A 15,222-nucleotide genomic window follows, 5' to 3' on the forward strand; every position below is an offset into this window, starting at 1 on the left:
TGGGACTATGATATAGTTTGCATCGGCACAATTGGGCAGTCAACTATTATGAAGATATAGGTGGCGTATTTCAGCTAAAGCTTGGCAGTGAAACGACTTTTTATAAAAATGGCGCCGACCATTGCAACCTGTCCCATTTTATAGTAAACTCACATGTAACGTGGTATATTTGTTGCTACATTTATCGAGCAGACTTTTCCCCAAACAGAAATGTTTGTCGCTCGAAGTATTGCAGCGGACCACAAGGATCTTATTCATGATGTTTCATATGATTTCCATGGCCGGAGAATGGCAACTTGCTCTAGTGACCAAAGTGTCAAGGTAAAGTAAAGAAAGCTCTGAACTAGTTAGCCAACTAACAACAACAAACCAATCATTTTGAATCCCCTGGTCTTACATGTACTTTATAAGAACAAGCCAGCCAGCTAGTTAGTTCTTCCTGGCAAAGCCATCTGTTTGAAATAACCCTGTCTCTTCTATCCATCATTTAAGGTGTGGGACAAGAGTGACAACGGAGAGTGGAACTGCACTGCCAGCTGGAAGGTAATGTTATATTCTCTTGCACTGCCAGCTGGAAGGTAATGTTTATATTCTCTTGCACTACCAGCTGGAAGGTAATGTTTATATTCTCTTGCACTGCCAGCTGGAAGGTAATGTTTATATTCTCTTGCACTGCCAGCTGGAAGGTAATGTTATATTCTCTTGCACTGCCAGCTGGAAGGTAATGTTTCTATTCTCTTGCACTGCCAGCTGGAAGGTAATGTTGATATTCTCTTGCACTGCCAGCTGGAAGGTTATGTTTATATTCTCTTGCACTGCCAGCTGGAAGGTTATGTTTATATTCTCTTGCACTGCCAGCTGGAAGGTAATGTTTATATTCTCTTGCACTGCCAGCTGGAAGGTAATGTTTCTATTCTCTTGCACTGCCAGCTGGAAGGTAATGTTTCTATTCTCTTGCACTGCCAGCTGGAAGGTTATGTTTCTATTCTCTTGCACTGCCAGCTGGAAGGTTATGTTTCTATTCTCTTGCACTGCCAGCTGGAAGGTTATGTTTCTATTCTCTTGCACTGCCAGCTGGAAGGTTATGTTTCTATTCTCTTGCACTGCCAGCTGGAAGGTTATGTTTCTATTCTCTTGCACTGCCAGCTGGAAGGTAATGTTTCTATTCTCTTTCACGGCCTGTTGGAAGGTAGCTAGCTAACGCTTTTGTTCATGTTCAGTTTCAGTATGACCATCACTATTAGACGAGGGATGCACCAATATGACATTTTGGCCGATACCGATATTTTATTTTACTTGCCAAAAAAACGATACCAATAACCGATTTGAATTCTTAGAATTGTTTGTATTTTTTTAATGTGTGGCCTTTTAATATAATAATAATAATAATAATATATCCCATTTAGCAGACGCTTTTGTCCAAAGCGACTTACAAGTCGGCTGGGGCCACTACTTTTACATATGGGTGGTCCCAGCTGGAATCGAACCCACGACGCTTGGCGTTGCAAGCGCCATGCTCTACCGACTGAGCCACACAGGACCCATTTTAAGCATTGTCGTACAGTTAAATAGTTGAAACACACACAGGGACCAAAAAGTTATTTTGTTGGTCATTTATGCATGTCCCCATTACCAGTAAAAATGTCACTGTCCGTTTCCATATTGTCCAGCAATGTCTAACATTTCATGTACTGGTAAACCCTGTTTCTTGTCTGCATCAAAGTAGCAGTCCTTGTACCTAGCATCGAGCATGGTGGCGACCCAGTAAAAAGGCTCAGAGAGAATGCCACCAACTCGCTTGTTCACAGCCTTCAGTACTTTTGCAAGTTTTAACCTCATGGTCTGTGTGGGCAGTTTTGTTGAGCAGGCGTTTCAATGCCATGACCGAGGGCATCACGTCTACTGCAGACACAGCTCATGAGCTTATTTCTCCAGTCAGTTGTTCGAATGGAGCCAGGTGTGTGTTCCTGTTTCCAATGAGAGTCCACTGGTTTGTGCTGATTGTTGCAGGTAACTCATTGTCGGCTGCGTAAATGCCAAGCACTCGTTTTTGTTCCAGCAGGCTCTCCATGTAAAAAGTACTGTTCCATCTGTTGGAAACGTCTTGCTTAAGCCTTTTGGTTTTCACTCCAAGCTGCTCCTGTATTGGTTGCAAGTGGCTGTATGCAAGCTGTGAGTGTTTAAAATGACCCACTATCTTCCTACCTGTTGCCACTGTGTCAGATATGCTGCGTTGGGCCAAAACACCTTCGTTCACAGCCAGTTGCAATGTGTGTGTCATGCATGGCAAACTAGCCACTCCGCATTGTTCCAAAGCCTTTGTCATGTTCCATGCATTATCACATAGCACAGAGTGTACTTTGTTCTTGAAGATTTTCCAAGTTTTAAACATGTTCTCAAATGCCATTGAAATGGCAGCAGCGGTATGAGAACCAAGCACATTCTTGAGCAATACGGCTTTCCTCAGTATGAAATCCTGGTCGACCCACTGTGCTGTCAGTCTCATAATGCTCATGGGGCTGACATCGCTGGTCCAAATGTCATTCGTTAAGCTAATAGCAGTGACGCCCATAGCAAGTAGCTCATGGATGTGCGTTTCAACAATACTGTGTAACTCCGGTAGGGTAACATCTGAAAAATAGCGCCTACTTGTTAGTGTGTACCGGGGCCCGAGGTGCTCAACCAGTCGGCGAAAGCCAACATCATCCACGACAGAGAACGGTTGATTGTCAAGGGCAATGAATCTTGGCGTTTAATGGATTTTGCCTTAAAGTTGTCCTGCTGAAATTTTCTTACGCTTTCAAATGACTGCTCGACTTGAACTTGTTTAGTTGTTGGAAGTGTGCGCTTTTGTTATAAGTAGTTGCGGAATGTCTGGATGGGATGCACTTTCAAATGAGTAATTAGGTTTGTGGTATTGAAAGATTCTATTTTCTCCCCTCGTGAAATAATAGCAGCACAAACGTTGCATATGGCCTTTTTATCTTCCTTTGAAACAAACAAAATATCCCACTATGTCTGCTGTATGGATCTAAGTTAGGAATGCTGTGTAGCATCATTATGTCATCTACCTATGTTATACAGGTATGCATGTCAGCTTCAACATTGGTTTTGCACATCGGCGTTAAAGAATACATGGAGCCGATGCCGATTTTGGCGTTGTTAGTTAATATCGGCCGATTCCGATATGCTTACCGACTATATCATGCATCCCTAAATTGGACACATTTCACAAGAGACAAACGCAGTATAATTTTTCTGCTGAAGAAAAGTCTGAACTAATTAGACGACATAAAGACAAATGCTTTTGCTTTATTGTATGTTCAAAGCGGAGGTGGTTGAGGCAGGGCTGTTGATGACATCTTTATTCTCTCTGTCCAGACCCATAGTGGATCAGTATGGAGGGTGACCTGGGCCCATCCAGAGTTTGGTCAGGTGCTGGCCTCCTGCTCCTTTGACAGGACCGCTGCTGTGTGGGAGGAGATCGTTGGGGAGTCCAATGACAAACAGCGAGGACTCAGTCACTGGGTGAGAATTGAGAAGGAAAGAGCCAGTTAGAGGACACGTTTACCCAAAGTCCAGAAACTGCAAAGTGATTCCATACATTTAAACTAGTTTAAGTGGAGTTTTCCCCCTCTTTTTATTTTTTTATTTTATTTAACCATCCGGCCAGTTGAAAACAAGTTCTCATTTACAACTGCGACCTGGCCAATAGAAAGCAAAGCAGTGCGACAAAAACAAGAGTTACACATGGAATAAACAAACGTATAGTCAATAACACAATAGAAAAATGTAACTACAGTGTGTGCAAATGTAGTAAGATTAGGGAGGTAAGGCAATAAATAGGCCGTGAATGCAAAGTAATTACAATTTAGGATTAACACTGGAGTGATATATGTGCAAGTAGAGATACTGGTGTGAAAAAGAGCAAAATAAATAAATAACAATATGGGGATGAGGTATTTGGGTTGGCTATTTACAGATTGGCTGTGAACATTGATTGGTAAGCTGTTCTGACGGCTGTCGTGGAAATTTCCTCTATTTACCAAATCATGGGAGAAAACCACACACACAAGTCAGAGTTAGTTGTCAAAGTCCATCTTTAATTATATGAGCTCTATCACAACCCTGTGACTCTCAGATCAATTCAGTGTCTATCAATGAATTCTCTGAGTCCCTTCTACATTGAAACTGAGATTCTTTAATAGCAAAAATCCACCCCCCCCTAGACGACATGACAATCCACAGGTCCCAGGAACTTACACAAATAAAGACTTTTCTTCAGAGAGGAGTTTCCCCTAGCCAGACCGAGTTGGCTATAAATTATCGTTCAGTTTGGTCTCCTAAACAAAGCTCTTATTTCGTCCTTGATACAAAATGGTACCAAGACATTACCCCCACCCTATGATATATATCAAATTGTCATTTAGATACAACCAATCCTGGACAAGCTCACGGAGAGGAGAGTGAGGCTATAAGTTAAGATAGGGGCAACAGAGAGGGAGCATAGAATGATTCCAGACACTGCCATCCTCCTCTCCCGATGGGAAAAGTAGGGAGTGACTGGCACACAGACACAGTGGAGCAAAAGATATGTTTACACATGATGACACCTTGACCTCTCCCACCTCTGCGGCCCAAGCAACTTAGTCCTTACATAGAACAGATACTGCAACCCCGCCACAGTATTATACAAAAATAACATTCTGATGAGAAGTAACTTACAAACATATGATGAATATAAAACATCTTACCTATGTTACCAACCAATTCTGATTATTCCCCAACACGGCTGATGCTTAAAGTTAGTGAGGGAGCTATAAGTCTCCAGTTTCAGTTTATTTATTTTTTGCAATTCGTTCCAGTCATTGGCAGAAGAGAACTGGAAGGAAAGGCGGCCAAAGGAGGTGTTTGCTTTGGGGATGACCAGAGTTTTCCCTCTCTCTCCCTGTCGTGCTGTATTGAAACAGCTGCTGTTGCTGGATGCAGGCCTCGCTCTGCTCCGTTGCCAGTGAATTGATGATTCAGAAATCCCTGAAGTGTGGACAAATTGTTGTTTTATTGAAAGCATACGGCTGAATGAGCTATTTTTGTCAAAAGTACTATCAGTGTTGAGTCAGGAAATATGCATTTTTCCACCTAAAACATTTGTGATTATTTGATATCATTATCTTATGTAGCCAACTGCTACGGTAGCAGAAATGGGTGACAAGTGTGTATGTGCACCCTCGTGGGGGTAAGCCTGTTGCGGAGATCTTTGGGGGGAGAAGGAGCGGGTGCAAAAGTAGATAGTTAGGCATAGAGCAGGTAAAGTTAGATACTGTGGTGGAGAAAGAGATGGCAGTAAGAACAAGCTAGTTTTCTGGTCCCTTGCTGCACTTTATACAGAACAATGAGGGAAGAAGGCACTGAATTGCACTGTTTTCCGATAAAAGATACACAGAGATGCAGAAGATGGTTTGGAGCAATTAGAAATGGTAATTATGATGTAAATACTCCTGCAGCCAACCTTGCATCGCTGCGTGTGAAGCAAGCACTTGAACGACGAGGCATATGAATGAGTTATGCAATCTGAAATGACCAAAAAACAAAGGATACTGAAAGATACAGCTGTTGCTACTGTGTGTCCATGTCTGGATCTGGAGCAGTGATACTGGATCTGGAGCAGTGATACTGGATCTGGAGCAGTGATACTATATGTCTTGATCTGGAGCAGTAATACTGGATCTGGAGCAGTGATACTATATGTCTTGATCTGGAGCAGTAATACTGGATCTGGAGCAGTGATACTATATGTCTTGATCTGGAGCAGTGATACTGGATCTGGAGCAGTGATACTATATGTCTTGATCTGGAGCAGTAATACTGGATCTGGAGCAGTGATACTATATGTCTTGATCTGGAGCAGTAATACTGGATCTGGACCAGTTATACTATATGTCTTGATCTGGAGCAGTGTTACTTTATGTCCATGTCTGGATCTGGACCAGTGATACTATATGTCTGGATCTGGACCAGTGATACTGTATGTCTGGATCTGGACCAGTGTTACTATAGGTCTGGATCTGGAGCAGTGGTACTATATGTCTGGATCTGGAGCAGTGATACTATATGTCTGGATCTGGAGCAGTGATACTATATGTCTGGATCTGGAGCAGAGATACTATAGGTCTGGATCTGGAGCAGTGATACTATATGTCTTGATCTGGAGCAGTTATACTATAGGTCTTGATCTGGAGCAGTGATACTATAGGTCTGGATCTGGAGCAGTGCCAAAATTCAAAGGTTTGCTTGAGATGGCAACAAAGCAAGCGGACACTGCAGAGGTATGTTGCCCAGCCTGATTCTTGATGTTGGAGGTATGTAGCCTCGCCTGGTTCTTGATGTTGGTGGTGTTATTGTGTTATTACCATTACACCATATCATGTAAACATAGAGGCCTAGGATTTTTAAGGGCATAAGGTGCTGATTCTATGTAGCAGGGATTCCCCCCGAGGTTGCACATTAGCAGTTGTTACTCATCTCCACTGCTGTGGCTGTCAGCTACATAAAACATTTCTATAAAATAATCACACATGTTTTAGGTGGGAAAGTACACATTTTCTGACTCATAGTACTTCTCTTATTTTTTTGACAAAAATAGCTCATTCGGCTGTACCCTTTCAATAAAACAATTTGTCCACACTTCAGGGAATTCTGAAGTGTGGACAACGGAGCAGAGCGAGGCCTGCATCCAGCAACAGCAGCTGTTTCAGTACAGCACTAGAGGGGGAGGGCAAACTCCACTGAACTAGTTTCAATGTATGGAACCACTTAAGAGTTTCTGGATTTTGGGTCAACTTCTCCTTTAACAGAGAGGACTCAGTCACTGGGTGAGAAATGTGGAGAAGGAGAGAGTCTGGCTCAGTGAACAGAGAGGACTCAGTAACCGGGTGAGGTAGAGTCTAGATCAGTTAAGAGACAACCCAGCCCAGAGTGTCGACTGGCCCGGCCCCGGGGGGCAACTAATCCTTACCCAGCCCTGCTGTCCCTCTCCCTGTGCATCTCCCCCTCACATTCCTGTCTCTTTCCAGATCAAGAGGACCACTCTGGTGGACAGCAGAACGTCGGTGACTGACGTGAAGTTTGCTCCTAAACACATGGGTCTGATGCTGACCACGTGCTCAGCAGATGGGGTTATGAGGGTCTACGAGGCTCCAGACGTGATGAACCTCAGCCAGTGGTCCCTGCAGCAGGAGATCTCCTCTAAACTCAGCTGCTCCTGTATCTCCTGGAGCCCCTCCAGGTTGAGCCCTTCTATCATTTAGCAAACCATACTCAGATTTATCAGAACTAACTTGCATTCAACACATGGGCAGTACCGACCCAACAGACCCATTTTCTCTCTGTGTAGACCTGTGTGGAAATGAGGACAGTAGTGAGTGGTCTGAGCACAGAACATTGTTCTGACCACTAGGTGGTGGTCAACACCACAGTAGTTCTGTTTCTTGTTGCTATGTTAAGAAGCAGGAAGGAGTGGAAGCTCCCAGGCTCCATTGTGGCAGCATGTTGAAACACAAAAGTGCTAGAGCCAATCATCAGAGGTGATTGTTAGTTTGTAGAGTATAACTGTGTGGCTGCATGTTGAAACACAAGGAAGAGACAAACCTGCTGTACCTAGAACATCATCATCATCCAATGATTCTACTTGCAGCTCCCGTGCCCACGCCCCCATGATAGCAGTGGGCTCTGATGACAGCAACACAGCATACAGCGGGAAAGTTCACATCTATGAATACATTGAAAACACAAGGTTTGTATCATGTTAGCACCACCTCTCCTCATCCCATTTCACACATCTGTGCCTAACCTAATGGCATTGCAATCTAACAGCTACATACACCTTGCCCTGATGCCTGGCTGGAGACCTAGGCTGTGTCCCAAATTTCACCTAGTGTCCCTATGGACCCTGGTTAAACAGGGTGCAATTTGGTGCTCCACTATAGGAGCCATGTCTCAGGTAAACAACCGTAGACTCCACTATAGGAGCCATGTCTCAGGACAAACAACCCTAGACTCCACTATAGGAGCCATGTCTCAAACAACCCGGGACTCCACTATAGGAGCCATGTCTCAGGACAAAAAACCCTAGACTCCACTATAGGAGCCATGTCTCAGGACAAACAACCCTAGACTCCACTATAGGAGCCATGTCTCAGGATAAACAACCCAAGACTCCACTATAGGAACCATGTCTCAGGACAAACAACCCGGGACTCCACTATAGGAGCCATGTCTCAGGTAAACAACCCAGGACTCCACTATAGGAGACATGTCTCAGGACAAACAAGCTGGGACTCCACTATAGGAGCCATTTCTCAGGACAAACAACCCAGGACTCCACTATAGGAGCCATGTCTCAAACAACCCGGGACTCCATTTTTGGAGCCATGTCTCAAACAACCCTAGACTCCACTATAGGAGCAATGTCTCAAACAACCCAGGACTCCACTATAGGAGCCATGTCTCAGGATTAACAACCCGGGACTCCACTATAGGAGACATGTCTCAGGACAACCCGGGATTCCACTATAGGAGCAATGTCTCAGGGCAAACAACCTGGGACTCCACTATATGAGCCATGTCTCAGGATTAACAACCCGGGACTCCACTATAGGAGACATGTCTCAGGACAACCCGGGATTCCACTATAGGAGACATGTCTCAGGACAAACAAGCTGGGACTCCACTATAGGAGCCATTTCTCAGGACAAACAACCCAGGACTCCACTATAGGAGCAATGTCTCAAACAACCCGGGAATCCATTATTGGAGCCATGTCTCAGGATAAAAAACCAGGGACTCTACTATAGGAGCCATGTCTCAGGACAAACAACCCAGGACCCCTTTATAGGAGCCATGTCTCAGGACAAACAACCTGGGACTCCACTATAGGAGCCATGTCTCAAACAACCCGGGAATCCATTATTGGAGCCATGTCTCAGGATAAAAAACCAGGGACTCTACTATAGGAGCCATGTCTCAGGACAAACAACCCAGGACCCCTTTATAGGAGCCATGTCTCAGGTAAACAACCCAGGACTCCACTATAGGAGCCATGTCTCAAACAACCCAGGACTCCACTATAGGAGCCATTTCTCAGTACAAACAACCTGGTACTCCACTATTGGAGCCATGTCTCAGGACAAACAAACCAGGACTCCACTATAGGGAGCCATGTCTCAGGTAAACAACCCAGGACTCCACTATAGGAGCCATGTCTCAAACAACCCAGGACTCCACTATAGGAGCCATTTCTCAGGACAAACAACCCAGGACTCCACTATAGGAGCCATGTCTCAAACAACCCGGGACTCCATTTTTGGAGCCATGTCTCAAACAACCCTAGACTCCACTATAGGAGCAATGTCTCAAACAACCCGGGACTCCACTATAGGAGCCATGTCTCAGGATTAACAACCCGGGACTCCACTATAGGAGCAATGTCTCAAACAACCCTAGACTCCACTATAGGAGCCATTTCTCAGGACAAACAACCTGGTACTCCACTATAGGAGCCATGTCTCAGGACAAACAACCCAGGACCCCTTTATAGGAGCCATGTCTCAGGTAAACAACCCAGGACTCCACTATAGGAGCCATGTCTCAAACAACCCAGGACTCCACTATAGGAGCCATTTCTCAGTACAAACAACCTGGTACTCCACTATTGGAGCCATGTCTCAGGACAAACAAACCAGGACTCCACTATAGGGAGCCATGTCTCAGGTAAACAACCCAGGACTCCACTATAGGAGCCATGTCTCAAACAACCCAGGACTCCACTATAGGAGCCATGTCTCAGGGCAAACAACCCTAGACTCCACTATAGGAGCCATGTCTCAGGACAAACAACCCTAGACTCCACTATAGGAGCCATGTCTCAGGGCAAACAACCCTAGACTCCACTATAGGAGCCATGTCTCAGGACAAAGAACCCGGGACTCCACTATAGGAGCCATGTCTCAAACAACCCGGGACTCCACTATAGGAGCCATGTCTCAGGACAAACAACCCAAGACTACACTATAGGATCCATGTCTCAGGACAAACAACCCTAGACTCCACTATAGGAGCCATGTCTCAGGATAAACAACCCGGGATTCCACTATAGGAGCCATGTCTCAAACAACCCGGGACTCCACTATGGGAGCCATGTCTCAAACAACCCAGGACTCCACTATAGGAGCCATGTCTCAGGACAAACAACCCTAGACTCCACTATAGGAGCCATGTCTCAAACAACCCGGGACTCCACTATAGGAGCCATGTCTCAGGACAAACAACCTGGGACTCCACTATAGGAGCCAAGTCTCAGGACAAACAACCTGGTTCTCCTCTATAGGAGCCATATCTCAGGACAAACAACCTGGCACTCCACTATAGGAGCCATGTCTCAGGACAAACAACCCAAGACTACACTATAGGAGCCATGTCTCAGGACAAACAACCCAAGACTACACTATAGGAGCCATGTCTCAGGACAAACAACCCGGGACTCCACTATAGGAGCCATGTCTCAGGACAAACAACCCGGGACTCCACTATAGGAGCCATGTCTCAGGACAAACAACCCGGGACTCCACTATCGGAGCCATGTCTCAGGATAAACAAACCAGGACTTCTCTATAGGAGCCATGTCTCAGGACAAACAACCCGGGACTCCACTATAGGAGCCATGTTTCAGGTCAAACAACCCGTGACTCCACTATAGGAGCCATGTCTCAGGACAAACAACCCTAGACTCCACCGTAGGAGCCATGTCTCAGAATAAACAACCTGGGACTCCACTATAGGAGCCATGTCTCAGGATCAACAACCCGGGACTCCACTATAGGAGCCATGTCTCAGGATCAACAACCCGGGACTCCACTATAGGAGCCATGTCTCAAACATGACATTGCTCCTATAGTGGAGTCCTGGGTTGTTTGAGACATGGCTCCTATAGTGGATTCCCGGGTTGTTTGAGACATGGCTCCTATAGTGGAGTCAACCCTAGACTCCACTATAGGATCCATGTCTCAGGACAAACAACCCGGACTCCACTGTAGGAGCCATGTCTCAAACAACCCGGGACTCCACTATAGGAGCCATGTTTCAGGACAAACAACCCGGGACTCCACTATAGGAGCCATGTTTCAGGACAAACAACCCGGGACTCCACTATAGGATCCATGTCTCAGGACAAACAACCCTAGACTCCACCGTAGAAGCCATGTCTCAGAATAAACAACATGGGACTCCACTATAGGAGCCATGTCTCAGGATCAACAACCCGGGACTCCACTATAGGAGCCATGTCTCAGGATCAACAACCCGGGACTCCACTATAGGAGCCATGTCTCAGGATCAACAACCCGGGACTCCACTATAGGAGCCATGTCTCAAACAACCCCAGACTCCACTACAGGAGCCATGTCTCAAACAACCCGGGAATCCACTATAGGAGCCATGTCTCAAACAACCTGGGAATCCACTATAGGAGCCATGTCTCAAACAACCCGGGACTCCACCATAGGAGCCATGTCTCAAACAACCTGGGAATCCACTATAGGAGCCATGTCTCAAACAACCCGGGAATCCACCATAGGAGCCATGTCTCAAACAACCTGGGAATCCACTATAGGAGCCATGTCTCAAACAACCCGGGACTCCACCATAGGAGCCATGTCTCAAACAACCCGGGACTCCACTATAGGAGCCATGTCTCAGGATGAACAACCCAGGACTCCACTATAGGAGCCATGTCTCAGGACAAACAACCCTATACTCCACTATAGGAGCCATGTCTCAGGGCAAACAACCCGGGACTACACTATAGGAGCCATGTCTCAGGATAAACAACCCTCGACTCCACTATAGGAGCCATGTCTCAGGGCAGACTGCCACCATGTTGTGATTGAATACATGGAGTCTGAATAGCTTCTTCTTAAGGTCTGTTGTAGAAAGGAAGTATATGAATCCCATGTTTTATTGATTATTCTCTTTTATCAGGAAGTATGCTAAGGCAGAAAATATGATGACGGTGACAGATCCAGTCCACGACATTGCCTTTGCTCCCAACTTGGGACGCTCTTTTCACGTGCTCGCCATCGCCACCAAAGACGTACGCATCTTCAAGCTGATACCACTGAGGTGAGTTTATTTCAAGGACATGCTCCTACTCGCATCCAGTAGCAAGATCTCTTCTAAGACAGGATTCACAACCAGCCAGGTCACAGTGGAGCATCTTCATGCTGGTTAGTGTTTGCAGTGCAAGTCATTTCCAGGCTGACTCGGTGTGAGTTCTTATCTGATGTTTCGGAAGTGACCATTATATCTTTTGTCACCCCTAAACAAATATCCTACTTGATTGTCTGGTGTCCCGATCACATCCCTGTTCTACAGGAGAGAGGTCACAGCAACTTCCGATTCCACTAAGCTGGATCTCTTGGCCCAGTTTTACCCTATCCTCTAACCCTATCCTTCTGGTCTCTGTGTTTCTACAGGAAAGAGTCTGCAGCGGGGTCGTCTGGTCCCACTAAGCTGCAGGTTCAGATCCTGGCCCAGTTTGACAACCACAACTCCCAGGTGTGGAGAGTCTCCTGGAACATCAGCAGCACCCTGCTTGCCTCCTCGGGGGATGATGGCTGTGTCCGGCTCTGGAAAGGTAGAGTGGATAGACCTGGTGTTAGTGTAGACCCGGTGTTAGTGTAGACCCGGTGTTAGTGTAGACCCGGTGTTAGTGTAGACCCGGTGTTAGTGTAGACCTGGTGTAGACCTGGTGTTAGTGTAGACCTGGTGTTAGTGTAGACCTGGTGTAGAACTGGTGTTAGTGTAGACCAATTTATCCGTGGAGCTACAATCCTCTGGCGACACAAATTTTTAAAGTTGTGTATCGTCTGCATAGCAGTAAATTAATGCTGTGCTTTCTGATAACACAGCCAAGGGGTAACATGTATAAACTGAACAGAACCGGACCCAAAATCAAACCTTTTGGAACGCCACTTGTGATATGTATTTTCTCTGAGTAATGTTCAGCAAGGGTGACAAACTCTCGACCTGTTAAATTGGTCCTAAACCAATTTAGAACTGGACCGGATAGGTCAACTCACTTCTCAAGTCTGTCCAGAACGGCATTATGGTCAACTGTGTGAAAGGCAGGACTTAATCCAAGAGTACAAGGACAGAGAGCTGTTTGGAATCTGTGTTGGCTCAAATAATTGACCACTTTAACTAAGGCTGTCTCTGTGCTGTGGTGGGCACGTAAAACTGATTTTGCAATGTTTCTAATATACAGGTGGCACTTTAAAAGAACACCAATTTCTCCAGAATTTTGTTTAAGAATGAAAGGTTGGAGATAAAAAATGTCTAAGCGCTGAAGAATCTAGATTACTTTTCTTCAGGAGTTTCACCATAGCAGTTGTTAGTGCAGAAAATTCCTGTGGACCGGGAGGGATTAACAATGGTTTGCACTGCTTCATATATGCAATAAAAACTGTTTTGCAGAAGGTGGTGGGGATATGATCAATAAGGCAGGTAGAAGTTGTGATGTCACTTTCCTGAGCATGTCAACCAGGGAAAATAAATCCATAGTGCCTTTGTGTGGTAGGCTAGGGCACATATCAAACTTCTCATCAGGTCTTGCTTGACTGATACACAGCCTAATGTTTGTTATCTGATCTCTGAAATATGCCGCAAATTCATCACATTTTAATGTGGAGTAAAGTTTACATATGTTTGAGGGGGTATGATTTATCAGGCCATGAATGGTCAAGAAGAGCACTCTTAATTATTCTGATTTAATAGTAATGAAGGTAGAAATGCCAGACATGCTCATGTTGCTCTAAAAGAATATCATAGTGGACCTGCAACTTTGACTTTCTCCACTTCTGCTCTGCCTTTCTGCAATTTCTCTTTAATTGATTAGTTTCCTCACTCATCCAATGGGCTCTCTGTTTGGATGTGTCCTTTTTCAACCGTACTGGAGTTATGGCATCAATGGTTGCCCTTAATTTAATATTAGTTATCAACTAAATCATCACAAGAGGAAGGCAGAATAGGTGGTGGAGTGTTGTTCATACACTCAATAAAATCTTCAGAGGTCAGATGGTGTTTCTTAATAGTGTGTTCAGTATTACCCTGAGCTAAGGGCAACAAGGTAGTAAAACATCCACAGTGATGATCAGATAAAGCAACATCAACAATAGAGGATATGTCAATAGAATGCCCCTTGGTAATAACCAGGCCCAGTAGAAAGCCCCTTGGTTATAACCAGGTCCAGAGTATGGGTGGGCCCAGTAGAAAGCCCCTTGGTTATAACCAGGTCCAGAGTATGGCTGTGGTTATAGGTGGGCCAAGGAACATGTTGGATAAAGTCCATAGAGCTCAAAATATTCATAAATTAAATGGCCTTGGAGTCAGTCTTTGTCAACATGAATATTAAAATCACCCAACACAATGATTTTACCATAGTTCAGGGACAATAGACAATAATTCAGAGAAATCAGTCAAGAAAATGGGGCAGTGCATTGGTGGCCTATACAGGGATATGGCCAGCACTGGTGGATGACATTTAAACAGCATAGCATGATGCTCAAAAGACCCAAGGACACCAAACAAACTGTCCTTACAGCTGAGAGCATTAGTAGAAATAGTCTGTCCGCCACAATCCTTTTCCCTGTTTTGATCAAGTTTGGAAAGAGTATGAAAAGCTGTAGTTTGGAGGGAGGCTTCAATAAGAGCGGCATTACAGTATGAAGACAGCCATGTTTCAGTGAGAAACATGAAATCAACTTCGCGCTCAGCAATGATTTCATTCACGGGAAAGGTTTTATTATATTTAAAATATTCAGTGTGGGCCACCCTGCCCCTGGGGCATCTGCCTAGATGTAACCAACGGAATAACAAAAACATAATTCATGTTACAACCACATTTTCTGACCGAATCGAACAATGGTAGGAGATGACAGTTTGTATAGACTCACCAGAAGGAAGAGTTAAAGGAACAAACATTAGGGTATTAGTCCTCTGTTGGTTATTCTGACACTGAAGCACTACCTGACCCTGTCTGTCAATCTCTAAAACAGTTGTGATGTTGATGGACATAGTCCTGGAGCCCCTGTGGTTATGGTGTATCCTGTCTCTTAAAAAGTGCTGGTTGCTCCCACCGCAAATCAATTTTGTCACTAAAAGAGACTTTCC

General features: G+C 45.0%; 1 protein-coding gene across 2 annotated transcripts in view; it reads left to right on the forward strand.

Annotated features, from left to right (window-relative positions):
* The window catches only part of seh1l (SEH1-like (S. cerevisiae)), a 31,466-nt gene that overhangs the window by 1,490 nt on the left and 14,754 nt on the right, over nt 1-15,222 (forward strand). For both annotated transcript variants that reach the window (XM_064979428.1, XM_064979429.1), the window contains exons 2-8: nt 209-321; nt 493-543; nt 3,382-3,528; nt 7,074-7,285; nt 7,694-7,792; nt 12,034-12,174; nt 12,528-12,688. In XM_064979428.1, the coding sequence (XP_064835500.1) occupies nt 209-321; nt 493-543; nt 3,382-3,528; nt 7,074-7,285; nt 7,694-7,792; nt 12,034-12,174; nt 12,528-12,688 (924 nt within the window). The remainder of the gene's footprint in view (nt 1-208; nt 322-492; nt 544-3,381; nt 3,529-7,073; nt 7,286-7,693; nt 7,793-12,033; nt 12,175-12,527; nt 12,689-15,222) is intronic.

The sequence above is a fragment of the Oncorhynchus masou genome, chromosome 12 (assembly GCF_036934945.1).
Source record: "Oncorhynchus masou masou isolate Uvic2021 chromosome 12, UVic_Omas_1.1, whole genome shotgun sequence".
In the NCBI taxonomy this organism is placed as follows: Eukaryota; Metazoa; Chordata; class Actinopteri; order Salmoniformes; family Salmonidae; genus Oncorhynchus; species Oncorhynchus masou.